This window comes from Peromyscus maniculatus, chromosome 17 (genome assembly GCF_049852395.1).
Source record: "Peromyscus maniculatus bairdii isolate BWxNUB_F1_BW_parent chromosome 17, HU_Pman_BW_mat_3.1, whole genome shotgun sequence".
Taxonomy (NCBI): domain Eukaryota; kingdom Metazoa; phylum Chordata; class Mammalia; order Rodentia; family Cricetidae; genus Peromyscus; species Peromyscus maniculatus.
In genome coordinates this window covers 47,776,357-47,788,989 of record NC_134868.1, presented here as the reverse complement: position 1 = coordinate 47,788,989, position 12,633 = coordinate 47,776,357, and the positions used below count along the sequence as shown (strand labels likewise).

Genomic DNA, 12,633 nt, shown 5'->3' with positions numbered 1-12,633 from the left:
ATAATGTGGTTGAAGAAAATAAAGTCCTATTATCCTTAGAAACTCAGATCTAAGCTCAAACTTCTTGGGGGACCATATTCTGCACATACTGTGTTGTTTCAGCTTTACGTCTGCCCCTCACCCCCTCACCCTCCCTCTGGCTTCAGTGAGCGCCCAGTCTGCTGCTTCCGGTTCTCCACTGGACCTGGTCTCCCAATGGCGCCCTCCCACACGCCCTAGCTGTCAGGTCTGAGTGGCAGCCGGAGGTTAAGGAAAACCACTCTGCCCATGATGACTGGCTGGATGCCACCTCTCTGTTGATGTCCGTTGGTGAACCTGCCCTTCCTCCTGCTTTCCTCCTGTCTCTCTGTGCATATACACATTCCCGCATCTTGGTGTTGCCCATCTTCCTTGCGTGTGTCCATGGCAATCAGTTACGCTGTTTTCCCTTCTCACACTGAAAATTTATTCACACCTCTATTAAGCATAGTTTGTTTGATTTTAGTGATGGCAATAACAATGTTTTTTTTAAAAAACCAAATCATAGCTTCCAGGCACTAGGGAGATAGATCAGAGGTTAAGAACACTTCCAGAGCACCCAGGTTCAGTTCCCAAATCCCACATGGCAGCTCACAACCATCTGTAACTCCAGTTTCAGAGGACCAGACATCCTTTTCTGGCTTCCACCATAACCAGGTACATACATGGTACATACACATACATGCAGACAAAATATTCATATACATAAAATTAAAAAATAAATCTTAAAAAAAACATAATTTTGAGTACTACAGCTTTAGTATATTTTGATGTCTAGTAGTATGGTTCCTCTAGCTTTATTTGTTTTTATTCCAAATTGCCCTGGGTATTTTAGAGTTGCATATATCTTAGAAAAAATTTCCTACAGAAAATACTACTTGTATTTTACTTTCTTTTATACTGCTTTGAGTTTGCTGTTTTTTGTCTTTGGGTTTGATTTTTGTTTGGTTTGTCATGGTTTTGGTTTGGTGGTGTGTTTGTGTGATTTGGTGTGTGAGTTTCTTGTTGTTGTTCTTTTAGCTCCGAATCACTAAGTAGCTGAGGGTGACTCTGAATTCCTTCTTCTCCTTTACACCTACCTGATGACCTTGAACCTTCCTCTATCTCCTAAGCAGAATTACAGGCACAAACCTCCACAGCTGGCTTAGAATTTTGATACCATAAATAGGAACTTTCTATTTCTTTTCAGATAGCCCATTATTAGTGTGTAGACATGCTTCCAATTTTTTTTATCCTGCTACTTAACGAATTTATTTATTGGTAATGACAGGGGGTGGTTGTTGTTGTATTATGGATAGATATAGAGATAAAGGGGGGATAGAGAGAAGGGAGGAGGAAAGAGAGGATAAGGGGGGAGAGAGGAGAGAGAGAAATAGGATAGAGAGACAATAGAAAAAGAGGAGATAGAGATAGAAATGTTAGAAATGATAGAGATGATGGAGAAAGAGGAGATGAGATGATAGAGACAGAGATAAGATGATAGAGAGAGGGAGAGAGATGATGATGATAGATAGATAGATAGATAGATAGATAGATAGATAGATAGATAGATAGATAGATAGACAGATAGACAGATAGATAGACAGATAGATGATAGATATAGATAAGATAGATAGATATGGTAATATCCTTTACCTACAAGAACACTGTAACATCATCTTCCCAGTTCAAGTGGTTTTCTCCCTTTCTTTTGCTGAACTCTTCTGGCTGAACTTCCAGCCCTATGCTGAATAGAAATGGTGAGGTGGCCATATTCTTGATCTTAGGAGGAACGCTTTCAAACTTTCACCATTGAGTATGGGGTTGGCTTGGGGTTTGTTATATATAGACTTTATTATGTTGAGATACATCCCTTCTATACTTAATTTGTTGAGAGTATTAAAAAAACATGAAATGTCAAAATCCAATTGTTTCTCCCATATTCTATTGTTGAATTAACTGCCAACTGAATATTTCCCCTGGGCTGACCCCCTAGGCAGTTCACAGCCAGCCTTACCACAGGAAACCCGTGCCTCTGACCAAGGTCTGCACACTCCTGCCCTCTGCTTTGATTGGTTCTTTTAGTTCTACCAACCGAAATGTGTATTGACTGGTCTTCGAGAGGCAAGTCTCTATTTTATTGGTTCCCAAACCTCATTCACAAAGATCACTTGAGTTATTGGGGACAATTACTACAGAGAGTAACTGTTCCTGGAGACAGCTGACAGTTTCCATGAGAGCTCTATCATTGTTCTATACTCCATTGCTGTTAGCAAGCAAACTGTTTCAAAGAAATAAAATGAAATACCAAGCTAAAGAATAAAAGAGAAATCACCTTCTCTGGAGGCGCACAGTGTATCTCTTCTTGTCTATTGGGATAATGTAGGTAACCTGTTCCTAGAGAGTCCAGAAAAACAGAGTTAGGACAGATTTTGATGAGAAGCAAACAGCATCTCAGAATCAACCAACCCCTCCAAGCATGTTTCAAATAATTCATAAAATCATCACACATTGCCTGTTAATAATTGGCAACATATTTTAAATGTTTACCTTTTTATATAACCCATTCACTGAGACACAAACAAGCTACTCTTTACACAGGATTAGAAATCTCTACATTTTTGGTTGTGAGCCTAGCCTTTAACAGCTGAGCCATCTCAGGGGACTGGACCTGCCTGGACTGAGTCTACCAAGTTGAACTCAATCCTCAGGGGAGTCTTTGCCATGGAGGAGATGGGAATGGAGGGTGGGCTGGGGGGGAGGGGGGAGGGGGAGAACAAGGGAATCCATGGCTGATATGTAAAATTAAATTAAATTATAAAAGCCGGGTGGTGGTGGCACACGCCTTTAATCCCAGCACTCGGGAGGCAGAGCCAGGAGGATCTCTGTGAGTTCGAGGCCAGCCTGGGCTATCAAGTGAGCTCCAGGAAAGGCGCAAAGCTACGCAGAGAAACCCTGTCTCGAAAAACCAAAAAAAAAAAAAAAAAAAAAAAAAAATTAAATTATAAAATAAAATTTAAAAAAAGAAATCTCTACATTACTAAATCCTAAATGCCTATGAAAGAAGAGCCCATGTTAGAAAATATTATTTTAAGGTGTGTTACTTTTGTTTATGTTGCATTTGTTTAACTCTGTGAAGCTGTGTTGTGATGCTTGTCTATAACACCTGATGGTCTCATAAATAACTCAATGGCCAATAGCAAGGCAGGAGAAAGGACAGGCAGGGCTGGTAGGCAGAGAGAATATATAGAAGGAGAAATCTGGGATGAGAAAAGAAGAAGTAGCCAGAGAAGGAGGACTCCAGGGGTCAGCCATCCGGCTACATAAGTCACTGAGTAAGAAACAAGAAAGGTATACAGGAATAGAAAAGGAAAAGCCCAGAAGCAAAAGACAGATGGGATAATTTTAAGAAAAACTGGCAAGAAACAAGCCAAGCTAAGGTCGGGCATTTATAATTAAGTCTAGGCCTCCATGTGTGATTTATTTGGGAGCTGGGTGGCGGGCCCTTGAAAAGAGTAAAATGACAATCCCCTGCTGTCCACGGTCTCTTCCTCGCACCACAAAGATGGAAGCGCTCCATCTGTTCCCTGCAGAGTTCTTGTACGAGTCACTTCTCAAAACAGAAAGAATGGTCGTGGGGGTTTTCGTGGCAGTAACAGTGCTTCACCCGCAGTATCATGATGTGCCTGAGGACACACCCCTGAGGACACACCCCTGAGGACACACCCCCGAGGACACACCCCTGAGGACACACCCCTGGGGACACACCCCTGAGGACACACCCCTTCCACCTGCAGAGCAAATGGGGAGTTGGAGTTAACGCCTTAGAGCAAGCAGGGGTGTTCATTTATGGAAGCCACACAGGCAATTTGCTGGACAAGATGTTAAATGTATGTCTAAGTTCCTGCCAGCAGGCAAATGCCTACTTTTGATGACAAAGAAATTCCGCTCCTGGGAAGAGAGCAAAGTTGTTGAGTAAGACACTTGAGAGTTCAGTTGGAAGCACCCACACTGGGTGGCTCACAATTCCTTGTGATTCTAGCTCTAGGGGATCTGACATCCTCTTCTGACCTCTGTGAACACCAGCATACACAAGGTGTGCACACAGAGACAGAGAGACGGGGGGGGGGGGGGGTGGGGGGGGGGGGGGGATGAAAATAAAATCCTTGAAAAAAATCTGTTGATCTAAAGAAAAATCAGAAAGATCTTAAATAAAAACCTAATAATTTATGTGAATGTCTTGCTAAAAACAAGTATGAGCCAGGCCACAGCTGAAGACAGCCAAGTACCACTACAATGAACAAATGCGAGATGGAGAAGTGGGAAAGAGAAAAACAGAGTGGTACACGTGCTGTGGAGAGAGGTGGGCCTGGAGCTAGGAGGCTGCTTTTGCTATGATACTGATAACTGCAGACGCACAGTTGAGAGGGAGCGACAAGGAGGGCTTCTGTGGCAACCCCTAACCCCACCACATCATACCCCCCCCCAAAGTAGCAGCTTATACAGAAAGCCATCAAAGAGGATTCTTAAAAAGTATGATGGGAATGCTGAAGTTGTAGTCTCCACAACTGATGGCTTCAGGCAGGGGTGTAGGAGGGGAAGGACTCAGTTCTAGTGAAGGGGCAGGACCACTGAGAGTCTGACCATGCTCCAATGAGTATGTAGATAACACAAATGGACACGGGTTTTTTTCCCTCTTGTTTTTTATTCTTGCCTTTGTTTCACTTTTGGGGGGATCACAAAGGTGGGGTGGACATGGAAGAACTGGAGGTGGATGTGACCAGGGTGCATGATGTGAAATTCCCACAGCATCAATAAAAAGGTTATGGCAGGAAAAACAAAACAAAAACAAGTGTGAGCCAAACCCAAAATTAGTAGAAGGATAGAAATAATATCAGAGCTAAAATTAACAAAATGAAGAATAATGAACAGTTCAACCATTCAATTATTAAAACAAAGATTCTTTGTAAAAATAAAGATTGACAAATCTTTCATCAAATTAAACAAAACAGAAAGATAACAAATAATAAAATTAGAAATTGAAGTGGGGATTTTAACCGTAGATACTACTGAAATCCAAAAGACCAGTAGGAAATATTTGAATATATTTCAATACATTTCTAGAAATTAATAAATTTATAGATATATATTACCTACCATCATTGAACCAAAAGAATATATCTAAACAGAGACTAGAGAAATGGTTTAGCAGTTAAGAGTACTGGCTGCTCTTCCAGAGGACCCAGGTTCAATTCCCAGCACCTACATGGCAACTTACAACTGTCTGTAACTCCAGATACCCTCATACAGACACACATGCAGGCAGAACACCAATGCACATAAAATAAAAATGAATTTAAAAAATTTAAAAATATGTATCTAAACAGATAATGATAACTAATGAAATTGAAGATGAAATAAAAAGTCAATCAACAATGAACAGAGACTAAAACTAGGTACGTGCCCTGCTGAATTCCATCAGACCCTTCAAAAGGAACAACCACCCTCCTCAAACTGATCAATAAAACAGAGATGGGAGGAATGCTCATTCAAGAAGCCAGCATTATCTTGACACCAAGATTTACTTTTTATTTCATCTTCAATTTCGTTAGTTATCATTATCTGTTTAGATATATATTTTTAAATAAGACCATCTAGGTGTGCCAAAGAGGGCGGGGCCAGAGAAGTGACCCAAGCCCCTTGGAGGAGCCCAGAAGATTGTGAGTTAATCCCAGATGTTGGACACTGAATTATTTATACTGTTGGAGCATCACAAAATATACACCAACTTTGTTGATGATTATAGATGCAAAGATCCTCAATAACATACTTGTAAGTGGAATCCAGCACACAGAGATGGTCTTCTAGGCTCCAGCTGGTTCCACTCCACCACTGCTGCTCTTTTGGGTGGTCATCCTATGATATGGGCATCTCCAAAACTTCTGGGGTCCCTTACTACAACTGGGCTGCAATTTCACCAATAGCCTCTCCAGGACTCTCTTCGGGAACTCCAGCTCTGCCCCACAGTGCCAAGACACAGCTGCTCTCCATGACCCCACTTCATGCCTTCAGAACCACCTGGGGACTCTTATGCCACCAAGTTCTGCCACCAGTAGGAGATACAATCTTGCTGCTTCTGAAACATAACCTCTGTGTGCTGATCCTGAGGAAGATCTCATATCAATGATGCCGGTTTCTTCTTAATCATATTAATTTAGTGTTCACTCTCCTAGCCTGCCATTTCTATGAAAATGCTTCTCACTTCCACCTATGACCTCTCGAGGAGTCCTGTTGCTGTTCTACCAATGTTCTATTCACGATTATACATGTGTTCTCCAAAATGATAGCTTTCTAATGTTTTCATTCTGGGAGCTCATCAGAGTTTCAGCCAATATTCCAGTCCATCAAAAAAAAATGTGTGGTAGTTTGAATGTAATTGGCTCATTAGGGGTGGCACTATTAGGAGGTATGACTTTGTTGAGGTAGGAGTGGCCTTGTTGGAGGAAGTGTGTCACTGTGAGGGGGGGGGGCTTTGAGGTCTCCTATGCTCAAGCTATGCCTAGTTCAGTTCACTTCCTGTTGCCTGCAGATCCAGATGTAGAACTCTCAGCTCTTTCTCCAGCACCATGTCGCCTGCATGCCACCATGTCCTGTCATGATGACAATGGACTAAACCTCTGGAACTGTAAGACAGCCCCAATCAAATGCTTTCCTTTATAAGAGTTGTTGTGGTCATGGCGTCTCTTCACAGCAATAGAACCCTAACTAAGACACAATGTAAGATTTTATCCCCAGCATGATCAAACCTTCTCAGCCTCTGTCCACACTGTTCCAAAGCCATGTCCACATCCTTAGGAACCTGTGACAAAACCAAAGCCACATCTACATCCTATTCTACTTCAGTTTCTGTTCTTAGATAAACACTGACTAAAAGCAACTGGTGGAGAAAAGGATTTCTTTCAACTTACAGTTTACAGTTCATCATCCAAGGAAGTTGCAGCAGGAATTAAATCAGAGGCCATGGAGGGGCCCTGCTCACTGGCCTGCTTCAGGCTCACAGTCAGCTACTTTCTTGTACAGCCCAGGAGCACATGCCACTGGATAGCGCCTCCCACAGTGGGCGGGGCGGGCCCTCCTGCATCAACTAGCAATTAAGAAAATGCCTCACAGATGTGGCCACAGTCCAATCCGGGGGAGGCAATTCCTCAACTGAGGGTTCCTCATCCCTGAGAAGTGGTTCGCAACCTTCCTAATGCTGTGACCCTTTAACACAGTTCCCCATGTGGCCGTGACCCTCAGCCATAAAATTATTTTTGTTCCTACTTCATAACTGTAATTTTGCTACTCTTACACATCATAATATAAATATCTGTGTTTTCTGATGGTCTCAGGTGACTCCATCACAAGGTCAGTTGACCCTCAAAGGGATCACGACCCATAAGTTGAGAACCACATGACACAAGCTGGTGTCATCTGGGAAGACGGAACCTCAGTGGAGAAAATATCTCCATCAGATTAACCTGTAGGAAAATCCAATCTGTGAGGCATTTTCTTGATTAGCGATTAATGTGGGAGGGGCCAGGCCGCTGTGGACAGCGCCAATCCACTCAGGTGCTCTTGGGCTGTATGAGAAAGCAGGTGGATGCCTTGAGTCCCAGCAACGTGAGGCAGGGACAGGTGAATTGCCAGGGTTTGGTGCCAGCCTAGTCTATATAACAAGTTCCAGACAAGCCAGAGCTGGTGGCGCACGCCTTTAATCCCAGCACTCGGGAGGCAGAGCCAGGCGGATCTCTGTGAGTTCGAGGCCAGCCTGGGCTACCAAGTGAGTTCCAGGAAAGGCGCAAAGCTACACAGAGAAACCCTGTCTCGAAAAACCAAAAAAAAAAAAAAAAAAAAAAAACCCTGTCTTAAACAAACAAACAAACAAACAAACAAACAAAGCAATTGATTTAACCATGAGGGGCAATCTGGAAGGCAGCACTCTTCCTTGGTTCTTTTTTACTTCCTGCCTCTGGGTTCCCGCCCTGAGCCCCTTTCCTGGATTGCTCATGATAGACGAGGACCTGTAAGACATAATAAGCTCTTCTCCCTAAGGAGCTTTTGGTCTTAGTGTTCATCACAGCAATAGATAGCACACTAAGATAGAAGTATATGAAGACTTTAGACTAAGATCTTTATTTCATGATCTCATTCAGCTTCAAGTACATCCCTGAAGGCACTATCTCCAGACATAGTTGAAGTGAGGGATAGAGATTCCATATGTAAAATTTGAGGGAGCACAGTTCAGTCCTCAACAAAATTCGTAGATACAAAACCAACCACAGGACCCTTAAAGTGAAATGTGACAAGCCGTACATCATCAAAATTTTAAGTGTTTGTATTTCAAATACTTTGAAAAAAACAACAACAACAACAAAAAGCAAGTACTAAATTGGGACAAGAACATTACAACTCATCCATCGGACAAAGAACTGGAGAAGAATACGCAATGAATTCTAAGGATTCCAAAGGAAACAAACCCAGACTTCAAGGGAATTAATGATCTGAATCAGCATTTGAATGAAAGACACACCAATACCTAACAGACCCCTGAAAGATGTCACACATTCAGAGGAGAGTATGAATGAAAGCCATAGCAGCTCCTCCCCACACCCCGTGGCCACACCAGATGTTCATTGTCACATGGAAAAACTGGAACGCTCCAACATTACTCATGTGAACTATAAATTGATGTGGTCACAGATGCTGTGGAAAACTACATGGTACCTTCTAGATGTGTTAAGCATAAACTTACCTGTTTTACTGCTAAGAGTCTAACCAAAAGAAAGGAAAATATCTGTGCATGCATGAATATTCATAAACAGTCTTTCACAAACGCCAATATCTGAAAATGAGCCAAAAAATATCTACCAGCTGATTAATGATTCAATAAAGAGGATACTCCATGTTCATTTTAAGAAAGCAAATAACCTGATAAGTGTTAGAGATAAACCTAATTAAAATAAGTGTGATCATCGACGGTTGCTGAGGTCTGGGGATACAAAGAGAGGTGAACCACAACTGGACAAGGGGGAGCTATTTAGGACTAGAGAAACATTCTACAATAGAATATGCCATGTGTGCAAGCAGCATATTCATAATCATGGAGATCCTGACCATGGCTCAATTCTGCACCATAAAGCTGTGCTTTTATAAACTTCAGTCAGATCACACATGCTGCTCTCCTATGTGGAAACTAGATCACATACATGACATGAAAGTAGAGGGGGGGCTATTTGTAAGAAGTAAAATAGTGTGGGGGGGGACAGGAGCGGAAACGGATAACCGTGTACAATCAATATATGCTAATTAAAAGATGTTGCGCATGCTGGAGAGATGACCCGGCTGGAAAAATGCCCGCCTTGCCAGCATGAAGACTAGAGTTTGATCCCCAGAACACACTTTTTTTTTTCAGAGCTGAGAACTGAACCTAGGGCCTTGTGCTTGCTAGGCAAGCGCTCTACCACTGAGCTAAATCCCCAACCCCATCAGAACACACATTTATATAAATTTATATAAACTTATATAAATGTGTGTTCTGATGGGATTGTGTTTGGCATATGCTTAGAATTCCAGTCCTGGGAAAGTGAAGACATGTTGTGGAACAATCCTTTTCTATGCTGTGAATGTGTATTATTATTCTCATTGGTTGATAAGAAGCTGACAGGCTGGGACCTGGGCAGGAAGTTAGGTGGGAAAGCCACACTGAGAATGATGGGAAGGACGAGGGTGGAGTCAGGAACAAAGCATAAGAAAAAAGGTTTTTGTTAAAAGAGATTAACAAAATCAGCTATTTCAGAGAATATTATTCTCCTCCTGGGTCTCCAGATATCTCCTTAATGTCAAATAAAACACATAAATTTTCTCTGTTATTTTGTTATGTGAACGGCTAAAAATGCTATGAAGAATTAACAAAATTTTTTAGCAGCCCGTTCTAATTTTTATATTTGTTTTACCATAAAAACTTTACATTTCTTATCAGTAGTAATATTAGATATATACATGATACCATCATACAGTTTATATGTTCTGTAGCTATGTGATACAAACAAGTCTTATAAAGCAATTTGTATAGTGAATTGATGCTTCTTACTTCTGAGCTTGTACTATCTTCAACTTTCTCTGGAAATACGACTTGTACAAATGAACTTTCAGTATCTGAAGAGAGAAAGACATAGTTAGTAACCTTGGCTTTAATATGACTAGATGTTCAGTGTCCTTCATAAGATTTACTTAGCCAAAATGAATGGCTCATCACTGGGTGCTACTTTGAAAATTCTAGTGCTCACTTCATGAGTACAGGCTAAAACTGGAATTAGCCAGAGGAAATTAGTGGCCTCTGCACAAACATGATAGATTAATTCATGAAGCATTTCATATTTCAAACAAAACCCTGAAAACATTTAATTTGGAAAACAGACAAAATGGTCATGAAAGACAAAATGAGGTGTTCAACATACTCAGAACGTGTTCACAACAAGAACACACACGTGATATTTTGTTTGTGCTCTAACAAATAAAGCCTTCCTGGAGATCAAAGTGTGGAGCTAGCCACCAGCTAACCATAAAGGCCAGGCAGTGGTGGCACATATCTTGAATCCCAGCACTTGGGAGGAGGAAGCAGGAAAATCAGGAGTTCAAGGCCACCCTGGGCTATACAGATTGATCCAGTCTAAAAGAGAAACAGAGCCAGGCGGTGGAGGCTACACCTTTAATCCCAGCACTTGGTATCTCATGCCTTTGATTCCAGTACTTGGGAGGCACACGCCTTTAATCCCAGCACTAGGGAGGTGGAGACAAGAAGTGATATGGTTGGGCAGAGACAGGCATATAAGTCAGGAGGAGCCAGGAGCTCAGTACCCTTTATCAGTCTGAGGAGTTGTAGAGGTAAGAACTCTCTGGTGGCTGGCTGCTCTGCTGCTCTGCTCTTTCAGCTTTTACCCTTGGTATCTGACTCCAGGTTTTATTATTAAGACCAATTAGAATTCAAACTACACACAAAGACAAAAATAAACCAATCAAAGATAGAATTCAAGAAAGCCTTGCTGAAATAAAAAATTTTAAAACAATAGACCAAAAAGTGCACTGCCTGTTAGAAATAATGCATAAATGAGTCAAAAGTGAGCCACAGTCTGTGATATTGTTGAGCTTTTAAAATCAAGAATCAAGTGGGAATATAAGTAGAAAAACATCACACATCACTGTTCTGGTTAGGTTACTTTTGACTTGACACAGCTAAGTCATCTGGGAGGAGGAAGTTCCAGTGAGAAAATGAGCCCTTAAGACCAACCCATAGGCAAGTCTGTATGCCATTTTCTTGATTAAGAGTTGATGTCAGTGGGCCAAGCTGACTGTGGGAAGTGCCACTTCTGGGAAGTTGGTACTGAGTTGCATCAAAAGCAAGCTGAATAGGCTATGAGAGCAAGCCAGTAAACAGCTTTCTTCCATGGCCTCTGCTTAAGTTCTAGCCTCTGGGTTCCTGCCATGAGTTCCTGCCTAAGCTTCCCCAGTGATGAACTGTGACATGGAACTGTAAGATGAAATACATCTTTTCCTCTCCAAGTTGCTTTGTGTCATGGAGTTTATCTCAGCACTAGGGAGTAAACTATGTCAGACCATAAAGGGGAAAATGCAGTGTGACTCAGGTATTTAATATTGAAACACTCCATTTGAATTAATAAATTGGAGACCCAAGAAATTTATACTAAATAACACTGTGATTCAACTACCAATGAAAAGATGCATATTTATAAATGAATTCCCCAAGAAACTAATCCTCATGCCCTTCACAACAGACAGACAAATTTCCCCCATAACTATATCTATATTGTACTATAAAGTCTATAAGTAAGCATTAAATAAACTCAAATACAGAGTAAAGGCTGCGCAACAGCTGTGGGACCCATAGCTACATGATGGATGCAATATTAAGTTTTATGATAGTGGACATATAATCGCATACACCACTAACTATCAGGAAGTATGGCATAGAAAGAAGAATATGTAAGCATACTCATTTCCTTAAATCTACTGTAGATAATGGTCAAACATGTGAGTTTAAGGATACAGAAAAGCTAAAACTAAAATGATATCACCCTCTCCACCCAGCCGGATCTTTCACATTCTTCACCAGGGTAACTCTAGGTGAGTACACCTAATCCTCTCCTCCACACACCCTCCTCAATCAGATATAGACAGGGTTCCTCATCCTGTGCCTTGGCCTCATCTGGCCACTCCTGCTTGCATGGTCCTCCAGTGCCCAGGCTCCATCCAAGATACACTCTGCCAAACCCCAACCTACAGGTCCCTTGTGCCATATAACAGCTTCTCTGCTCAGCCGGATCCTGCACATCTTGTACCATGATCTAGCCCAATGAGTCTTGTCTGATCCTCCACACCACACACCTCCCCCAATGTCCAGACCTACCTCCAAACTCCAAGTTTCCACCAGAATGCACATCTTCCATGACAACCCAGTACTCTGTGTCCACCTGATTTATTCCATCCTCAGCCATTTCTAATGCTTAGGACCAACATGACCTGCACATCCTGTGTTCTGCACCAACCTTCTCTGTCCATATCAGAAAAAGAAGTAAC

General features: G+C 41.8%; 1 protein-coding gene and 1 pseudogene across 3 annotated transcripts in view; one reads left to right on the top strand and one right to left on the bottom strand.

Annotated features, from left to right (window-relative positions):
* Window positions 1–12,633, bottom strand: part of Adam32 (ADAM metallopeptidase domain 32) — a 94,978-nt gene that overhangs the window by 76,823 nt on the left and 5,522 nt on the right. For 2 of the 3 annotated variants that reach the window (XM_006982962.4, XM_076553805.1), the window contains exons 2-3: window positions 10,130–10,194; window positions 2,333–2,394 (exon numbers count right to left, since the gene is read on the bottom strand). In XM_006982962.4, coding sequence (XP_006983024.1) covers window positions 2,333–2,394; window positions 10,130–10,194 — 127 coding nt within the window. Of the gene's footprint in view, window positions 1–2,332; window positions 2,395–10,129; window positions 10,195–10,896; window positions 11,028–12,633 lie in introns of those variants that run through there. The other variant, XM_076553806.1, reaches the window with a different exon arrangement.
* LOC121823615 (U6 spliceosomal RNA) lies at window positions 10,320–10,420 on the top strand (annotated as a pseudogene).